At 44.3% G+C, this 9,599-nt stretch overlaps 1 protein-coding gene across 1 annotated transcript; it reads right to left on the minus strand.

Moving 5' to 3' along the window:
* Positions 1-1,872: 1,872 nt before the first annotated feature.
* Positions 1,873-4,776, minus strand: LOC132818960 (cyclin-O). The gene is made up of 3 exons (XM_060830132.1): positions 4,170-4,776; positions 3,616-3,801; positions 1,873-2,748 (listed from the first exon to the last, which is right to left on the minus strand). Exons 1-3 carry the CDS (start codon positions 4,578-4,580, stop codon positions 2,272-2,274), a joined length of 1,074 nt encoding a protein of 357 aa, XP_060686115.1. The 5' UTR covers positions 4,581-4,776; the 3' UTR covers positions 1,873-2,271.
* Positions 4,777-9,599: the final 4,823 nt, after the last annotated feature.

Here is a 9,599-nt window from a genome sequence, read left to right on the forward strand (position 1 = left end):
TGGCTTTATGCTTTCACTGAAACCGATACTAATTGTACAAAAATTAAACAAAGAACTGCGGATACTGGAAATCAGAAACACAACCAGAAATTGCTGGCAAAAACTCAGCATGTCTGGCAGCATCCAAGGCGAGAAATCAGAGTTAATGTTTTGGGTCCAGTGGCCCTTCCTCAGAATTGTAATCGTTGTGTAATTTGGAGACAAACTCTCTATCATTACTTCCTTCATATTTGCATAGAAACTACATGCGAGTCTGATTTCGACAAGAAAGCCTTTGTTTTATAAACAGGCACGTGTTATCATAACAGTAATCGCAGGCGAGCTTTCTAAACAAGTGTAGGCCATTCAGCCCTTTCAATTCTTCCTCCTTCAGTTAGATTGCGTTTGATCTGTATTTCGACTGCGTTATCTAGCTTTGATCTATATTCCCCTCGCTTGACCAAACTTTCCAAGTGCCATAGTATCCACAACATTAGCTGGGTAGAGTTAGCTACCATTCTTGGTGTGAAAGTGTGCTTCCTTATTTTGTTTCAGAATAGTCTAGAATCATTGCATCTGGATTAGACAGTGTCCACTCATTTTCGATTTCCCACCTGACACACTGCAGTAAAAGTGCCCATCCTCTCTGGTTTAACACTGTAATTACCTGGATCAGATTCTCCCTTAATCTTCCAATTTAAACCAAATCAAATACAGCAGAAGCTGGAAAATCACATAAAAACAGAAAATGCTGGAGAAACTTAGGAGCATCTGGGGAGAAAGGGGCGGAGTTAAGGTTTCTTGACCTTGCCTGGGATACTGGGCACAGTGAGATAGAAATAAACAGAAAATACAAATAATATCTCCAGTCCAGAGACTCTTCTTCAGAAGGTGTTCTCTCTCTACAGATGCTCCTGGAGCTGCTGAGTTTTTCCAGTATTTTCTGTTTTTTATGTGAGTTTCCAGCATTCGCAGTATTTTGTTTTTAATGAGATCGAGGCCACATTCTGGTGTTGCTCCTTGCAATTCAACCCTCTACCCCCACCCCACAGTCATAATCTACTCTCGATTTCCTCGCTGGTGGTGCAGGCTCGAAGGGCAGAATGGCCTACTCCTGCACCTATTGTCTATTAACCAGTTGGACTGATTTGTGGAAACGTTAAGAATGGATCAAGCGGGATAAACTCCTTTTAAACGTATTGGGGCGTTCATATTCAGTTTGCCAGCAGCCAGGAGACTCTCGGATCCTATAATGTGGAAGGTTTTAATTTTGCAGTGTGGCTATGTAACAACTCAGAATGATTGAAAGTGAAGTTAGAGGGTAAACGAAGTTTGAGATTTCCTGTGGATGAGGTGTATAAATATACTTTCTTTGCATCAAACAGTTAGTGCCTGTTGTTTGTTCTCCATTCGATAAAAATGTTATCATGAACTGATTATTTTCCATCCACTTGTCCTCCAACCTAAACTAAACCTGGAGGGGAATTACTGAACAATCATGATGTTAATATTTACAAATGAAGTGGCATTATCAACATTTGTGTGTGATAATTGCGGGATTGCTGGAGATATGAACACATACAGGTTAGTCTAGATTTTATTTATCTGTCATTTCATTGCACATTCCTTAGTTTATTTTTTCCTCGGTTCTGATTCGATTTGTGAACATTCAAAAATAAGGGACTGAGGAATGCTCTAGGTTCAGTCTCTGAGCGAATTAATCGGTGTACTATTACGCTCCTCGGTAAGAAATTGGGAGAAATCGAGAGAATATTACTGAATGATGAACACAAATGAGAACTGGAAGGATTTATAAGAAGAACAATTTATTAGACACGAAAAGAAATCTAGGCTATAACGCTAAATAAATAATTTAATATTTAGTCTCAAAAATCCATAATGCCGTTGTAAAATGTGAGATACATACAATATATTTACAGATTACAGTACTATTCTTCCTTAGTAAACAGCACGGCTGAGGTCGGATATGTTTCATTTGTTCACAATAAAAAGAGATTATCATCAAGTTTTCAGACTTCTGTTACCTCCCTGATAATCCCGCATTAATGACATTTTTGTATCACCCCATCTGCATGTGAATGACTTTACAACGAGTTCCACCTAAACTAAAACTCTAATCTGTAAATGTAAACTAACAGTCACATTGATTTCCAGTCGTTTTCTTCACCTCCATATAGTCGAATCTGATGATTTTGTTTGATTTTGATTAACGTTGATGCAATGCTGCGCGAAATCAGAGATGCCCTTAATGTGAGGGGCTGGGAAACACGGTCAGAACTCAGTGCTGAGCTCACTGTCTGTCGGCTCAAAGACTTGCAAGGGAGCCAGTGACTCTTCGTTCAAAGCTACCAGCAACTTCAGTCTCTGCACACAGTCCTCCAGCAGGCAGGGCGGGTAATCGCTGAGCTCCGAGCTGGGATCTCCCCCGGGATGTAACATCCGATCGGCCAGGATGAGGGCAGAGCAGGCCAGCAGGGAGGGCGGGTATCCATTGAAGGAGTAGTCGGCGAAGCTGAGCTCGACAAGGCGCCTGGCCAGGCGCTCTGAGCTGGCAGCCTGACCGCGCGGCTGTTCATGCTCTATCCTGGTGACGGTAAAATGCTCCAAGAAAAAGTCCACGCTCGGTGTGAGCAGCTCGAAATTGAGTTTGATGAGAATGATACACTCCAGGTTCCGGAGCTGGTCCCCGGTAAACGCGTCACAGCAGAGAGAAAGGAGCTGTTTAATTCTGGGAGGGTAAACTTCAACCTGGAGAGATGGGCATTGGAGGAAAAATAAACAACAGGTTGAGTTAGTTCCCACAGCCATTTGGTCCCAGTTCAGGAACTGTGTACATTGGTAACTTACTGAGGGGCATGCTATATTGTCAGTCTTTTAGCCAGAAACCCACTTGGTTTATTAAGCTGAACATGAAATGGCACTTTCTAAAGCAGATCAGGAAAGCGGTTCTCTAATTTCCTGTTTCTATCAACAAACATTGCAAAATCTCATTCATCCCATTTACATTCTAGGTTATGTGTATTATGTCTCAAACTAGCGGTTATATTGATTTACAAGCAGTACCAGAACATTGGTGAAGAGGCACGTTTCGTGCCTTGGTGTAGTAAAGGGCTACAAGTTTACAGTTCCAATCATCTAAGGTACACTCACTGGGATTGCAGCTTCTTGTAGGAGCAGGCTCCCCTCCTTTTCAGCTACAGGTATGAAAATAACCAATTGTACATGCCGCAAACTGTGCGTTTCTGGAAACTAATTTACAAAATACAGTACACTGCTCAACAGAAACTAAGGACACACCCTCGCCCCGCTGAGGTCACGACACCACCTGTACCGGTGCTCTTTCTCTGGGTTTGCACTTTTTAAAAAATGGTTTCTGGGGAGTCAGGGAAATGTTCCCTACTATCACCCAGTATCTTCAGAGGAGGAATCAGGGCAAATTAGTCCAGTAACATTAATAAGAATTGATACATTAATTTAAACAATGACCAATATTTGATTGATTTTAAGCACTTTGAAAAATGCGCGTGCATACTTCTTCCGTTCTGATTAAGCGGACTTGCTGTTTAAAAGGGAGTTACAGGACCGGGAGACGGCATTAAAAAGCCAGTCACTCACTTGTTTGCATGCGAGGAGAAGCGACGTTACTCCGACAAGCTGGAAACAATCGGAAGCCACGGGGGTCGTTTGAAGGAAACGGTCCATAATGTTCACAGTGAGGCACATCGATTCGAAGGAGAAGTTAAAGTGTCTGTGAACTTGGATCAGCCAGCTAACCAGTTTACATCTGTCTTCTGCAGTTACCTGTGAAGGGGACAGTAAACATACAGAAACATGCGGCCAGGCTGCCCTCACACAGATGTTCAGGATCATGTAACGGTGCCCACATCATCTGCTCCGCTCATGATGGGAGCAATGTGTGTGAATGAATCAGGAATTTTATTAACGGATGTGTTGGGACAGGAGAGTGGTGTTTGGGTATAAGATTTAACACTATCAGAGAAAGTGTGTCAAAGTGCCTGTGCCAATTGTATATTCCGTTTAATATAGCGCAAGTAAAGTCCCGTTCTTTGAAATAAAGAAAGTTCGCCAGTACTCTTGCGGTTACAGGAATTACATTGAGCAGTTCTGCTTTCAGAGCGGTGGCGCCGCCGATTGATGCTACTCCTTACCTGGGGCTGACGTGCCAGGCAGTTCCGGGGATGAAATTTCTTCTCAGATTCCCGGTTAAGGTGGTAGCATTTCTGTCCGTATTCCCTGAGAAACTGTAAATCGAGGTGAGCTGTCAGCCGGGGAGGGGAGCCGCAGCTTGGAAGGGCGGGACTGTCACCGTCCGCCTCTGAAGGGCGGCTACAAAGTGACGGCTCCAGGCCGCAGCGGCGGCCCGACCCCGGGCTCCAGGCTCTGTACCTCGGCCACTTGAGCCTTTTCAGCGGCGCTCGGATGCCCGCGCCGTCCGGGACTCCCTCCGCCCTGTCTTCCGGAGTGACATCCTCGCTGGCGGCAGCCGCCCAGCGCTTCCTTTTGCCGGGGCTGGGCGCCGCTTGCAGCGGAGCTTCTTCGCCCGTGGCGTTTGCGACCATGGCTGCAAACTGCTGCCGGGACTGAGCAGCCCAGCCCTCATTCTGAGCCGGGCCTCAGCTACCCTCGGCTGCAGCCTCGCCTTCTTAGCCCAACCCCCTGGAACCTCGCCCTGGCGCTGCGGGGGTGCCGCTGCTTTTCCCGGTTAAATGACCGCCCATCGCTCACTCCCTCCCCCTCCCCCCGTCTCCTGTTGCTTTCTCGTGGGCGGGGGGGAATAGGAGCTTGCAATTTCCCCGGCACATCCCCCTCCCCCCCCCACCTGTTGCCCGGCAACCGACTGTGCGGTCAACATCGGTCGCCTTGATCTGCCCAGCAACAAAGCTCCCGCTCGCTTCCAATTGGATGGCCGGAATTCCGATTTGTAATTATTATTGTCAAAACAGCAGAGAGATTTTAAAGACCTGCACTTTCTTTAACAGACAAAGAAATTCTTAGTTATTAAATTCCACGAACAACGACTGGATAAGGCATATTTATACACAAAATACAACGGGGTTCCAACCGCCTCTAAAGTATGCATTATCCGTTTAGCGAATCTATTGAAATCTCGGTGTTCTGGTGTACTGTATTTACAGTTTTTGTCCTGACATTTCCCGATAATTCCAGGTGAAGTAGTCACCATGCAATTAGGGGCGGCACGGTGGCACAGTGGTTAGCACTGCTGCCTCACAGCGCCTGTAGACCTGGGTTCAATTCCCGACTCAGGCGACTGACTGTGTGGAGTTTGCACATTCTCCCCATGTCTGCGTGGGTTTCCTCCGGGTGCTCCGGTTTCCTCCCACAGTCCAAAGATGTGCGGGTCAGGTGAATTGGACAAGCTAAATTGCCCATAGTGTTAGGTAAGGGATAAATGTATGGGTGGGTTGCGCTTCGGCGGGTCGGTGTGGACTTGTTGGGCCGAAGGGCCTGTTTCCACACTGTAAGTCTAATCTAATCTAATCTAATCTAAATGGATACTAAAAAGCAAGAGTAAAAAATGAGGCCAGCAGATGCTGGAGATCACAGCTGCAAATGTGTTGCTGGTCAAAGCACAGCAGGCCAGGCAGCATCTCAGGAATAGAGAATTCGACGTTTCGAGCATAACATTCCTGATGAAGGGCTTATGCTCGAAACGTCGAATTCTCTATTCCTGAGATGCTGCCTGGCCTGCTGTGCTTTGACCAGCAACACATTTGCAACTAAAAAGCAAGATCCCAATAAAGTCAAACCAAAATTTCCAGATTACAGAGGAGGAAGTGCTGGATGTCTTGAAACGGGTAAAGGCGAATAAATCCCCAGAACCTGATCAAATGTACCTGAGGACTCTGTGGGAAGCTAGAGAAGTGATTGCTGGGCCTCTTGCTGAGATATTTGTAACATCGATAGTCACAGGTGAGGTGCTGGAAGACTGGAGGTTGGCAAACGTGGTGCCACTGTTTAAGAAGGGTAGTAAAGACAAGCCAGGGAACTATAGACCGGTGAGCCTGACCTCGGTGGTGGGCAAGTTGTTGGAGGGAATCCTGAGGGACAGGATGTATATGTATTTGAAAAGGCAAGGACTGATTAGGGATAGTCAACATGGCTTTGTGCATGGGAAATCATTTCTCACAAACTTGATTGAGTTTTTTGAGGAAGTAACAAAGAGGATTGATAAGGGCAGAGCAGTAGATGTGATCTACGTGGACTTCAGTAAGACGTTAGACAAGGTTCCCCATCGGAGAGTGATTAGCAAGGTTAGATCTCACAAAATACAGGGAGAACTAGCCATTTGGATACAGAACTGGCTCAAAGGTAGAAGACACAGGGTCGTGGTGGAGGGTTGTTTTTCAGACTGGAGGCCTGTGACCAGTGGAGTGCCACAAAGATCGGTGCTGGGTCCTGTACTTTTTGTCATTTACATAAATGATTTGGATGTGAGCATAAGAGGTACAGTTAGTAAGTTTGCAGATGACACCAAAATTGGAGGTGGACAGCGAAGAGGGTTACCTCAGATGACAACAGGATCTGGGCCAGATGGGCCAATGGGCTGAGAAGTGGCAGATGGAGTTTAATTTAGATAAATGCGAGGTGCTGCATTTTGGGAAAACAAATCTTAGCAGGACTTATACACTTAATGGTAAGGTCCTAAGGAGTATTGCTGAACAAAGAGACATTGGGTGCAGGTTCACAGCTCCTTCAAAGTGGAGTCGCAGGTAGAAAGGATAGTGAAGGTGTTGGTTTGCTTTCTTTTATTGGTCAGAGTATTGAGTACAGGAGTTGGGAGCTTTACAGGACATTGGTTAGGCCACTGTTGGAATATTGCATGCAATTCTGGTCTCCTTCCTATCGGAAAGATGTTGTGAAACTTGAAAGGGTTCAGAAAAGATTTACAAGGATGTTGCCAGGATTGGAGGATATGAGCTACAGGGAGAGGCTGAACAGGCTGGGGCTGTTTTCCCTGGAGCTTTGGAGGCTGAGGGGTGACCTTATAAAGTTTTACAAAATTATGAGGGGCATGGATAGGCTAAATAGGCAAAGTCTTTTCCCTGGGATCGGGGAGTCCAGAACTAGAGGGCATAGGTTTAGGGTGAGAGGGGAAAGATATAAAAGAGACCTAAGAGGCAACTTTTTCACGCAGAGAATGGTACGTGTATGGAATGAGCTGTCAGAGGAAGTGGTGGAGGCTGGGAGAATTGCAACATTTAAGAGGCATTTGGATGGGTATATAAATAGGAAGGATTTGGAGGGATATGGGCCGGGTGCTGGCAGGTGGGACTAGATTGGGTTGGGATATCTGGTCGGCATGGGCGGGTTGGACCTAAGGATCTGTTTCCATGCTGTACATCTCTATAACTCTGTGACTATAAATCGAAGTCAATTGTGACAAATAAATATCTAACTAAAGAGAGCTGCAGTGATTCTTCCATAAACACTGTTATACAAATAGCACGTGTTTAACTTACACTGGCCATGATGATAAAAAAAAATCAACTACAGATTTGTCAGGGAACTTTTAGTGAAAACCAGCGTTTAAAAATTGTGCAAAAGTTAGAAGCTATATTTGGTTTGGCGTTTGATAGTCTTGTATCATGTCTTAAATGACCTGTCAGGAATAAAGGTACCAGTGATATGACAGTCAAGCAATATTTTCAACGCGAACATGCCCGTCTTTAAATCTTGTTTAACTGACAGTGGTGGAAGATTTTCGACTTTCCAATGTACCTGTTAGTTAATTATAACAGCAACAACTCAGAAGGCAGGAATACACGCTGTCATTCAGTAAACTGTTAATTGACATAGAAGGTTTTATTTTCATATTTAGTATTTATTGCTGAATTCCAGGTATGATAACAGGAATGACACACACGATAAACAAAATACAATGGGGTTCCAACCGCCTTTAAAGTATTCATTGTCTGTTTAGCAAATCTACTGAAATCTCTGCCCTGTTGTGTTGATAGTTTCCGTCCTGTCACTTTCCAATATATGGAACAAAAAGGGAGCGAGAATTGCCGCGCTGGACTCATGGAAGGAGACTCCCCTGGGCAGTGATGTCTGACGCCAGTCACAGTCTTTCTGCATACACACAACCATTGCCGCAATCCGAGCCGGGACGCATTGCAAACAAACATACCAGGCCACAGCAGCAGAGAGCTGCAAATGTGTTGCTGGTCAAAGCACAGCAGGTTAGGCAGCATCTCAGGAATAGAGAATTCGACGTTTCGAGCATAAGCCCTTCATCAGGAATAAGAGAGAGAGAGCCAAGCCGGCTGAGATAAAAGGTAGGGAGGAGGGACTAGGGGGAGGGGCGATGGAGGTGGGATAGAGAGCTAACTACATACACTGCACCATTAACGCCTCATCGAGTTTATGGGATTAGCAGAAAGACAGCAGCACAAGCTGTTCCCTCACCGAGACAGAAATGGTCGAACGAGTTATGCCACTTTAATTAGAAGTACAATTCCGAGTTTCATGTAACTGATCCAAATTGCTAATTGAAACGCCTACACGGTCCTAATCAATTGATTTCAAATAAAATGTCATTAATTCACATTTTGACGTGGTATTCATGGGACTGAAATTTTAGAACTATCCAATTGAATGCTCTTTGTTTCAAAATCCTTACTTTAAATCCAAAACAAGTGTAATGCACGGGTAATTTGAACTCATCGACTAAAAAAATTGAAATTTCAAGAATAAGAAAACCGAAAGAACCATGGATGCTGGAAATCAGAAATAAAATAGAAATTGCTGGGATTAAAAGCTTAGCAGGTCTGGCAATATCTATGGAGAGAAATCAGAGTTAACGCTTTGGGTCGAGTGACCCTTAGAACTGTTGAAGCTTCAAGCATGGATTCCTTCAAATAGTTAAAAACACCCTTCCTTAAGTTGTGTAATTACAAAAAGAGCCTTTGCCTTGGTATACTGTGAGTGGAGTAGGAGAGAGACAGTGGGTGAGAGATAGCAGACAGAAGATAATAGTATTTACCCTAATGGAGCAAAGGAGATAATTGATCTTCTCCCTATACTGCTGGATATTCCTTCAAACGGCTAGCACAGCGTTGATTTCTTTGGCATTCCTTTTTTTCTTATATCCAAAAGCGCTTTTACACAAAACTGAACATTGTTTTTCATCATCTAATTACCGTGGTATTTTTTTTCCATCTATTCATCCCAAGTAAATCATTTAATGCAAAGCCGATTGAGGGCAACACAAACCAAAGGTAAAGAAGAGATAGGGAGAAGGAAAGGGTTAAATCAAATGTAGTTAGATTGGGTGGCATTCCATTACCGTTCTTGATTATTTTCTGCACCTTTTCGTGGACTTTTAAAGATCCATATATCTGAGCCCCCAAATCTCTTCGGAGATCCATTGTATTTAACCTGATCTTTTATTTTCTGGTCTCAAATGGATAACCATACACACTTGCTTATGTTGAACTCCACCTGCCACAGTTTTTGCCTATTCACTTAATCTATCAATATCTGTTTGCAATGTTATGCTATCATCTACACTATATAAAGATACCTGACTGTGTCATTAGGAAATCTGGATATCA

This window comes from Hemiscyllium ocellatum, chromosome 1 (assembly GCF_020745735.1).
Source record: "Hemiscyllium ocellatum isolate sHemOce1 chromosome 1, sHemOce1.pat.X.cur, whole genome shotgun sequence".
NCBI classification, from domain to species: Eukaryota; Metazoa; Chordata; class Chondrichthyes; order Orectolobiformes; family Hemiscylliidae; genus Hemiscyllium; species Hemiscyllium ocellatum.

Excerpts from the sequence above, each read along its gene's own strand:
- LOC132818960 (XM_060830132.1), bottom strand. The coding sequence starts at position 4,580 with ATGGTCGCAAACGCCACGGGCGAAGAAGCTCCGCTGCAAGCGGCGCCC. Across the intron at positions 3,802-4,169 it reads GCCTGGCACGTCAGCCCCAG|GTAACTGCAGAAGACAGATG; the intron begins GTAAGGAGTAGC and ends TCCCCTTCACAG. Across the intron at positions 2,749-3,615 it reads TTCTCCTCGCATGCAAACAA|GTTGAAGTTTACCCTCCCAG; the intron begins GTGAGTGACTGG and ends CCATCTCTCCAG.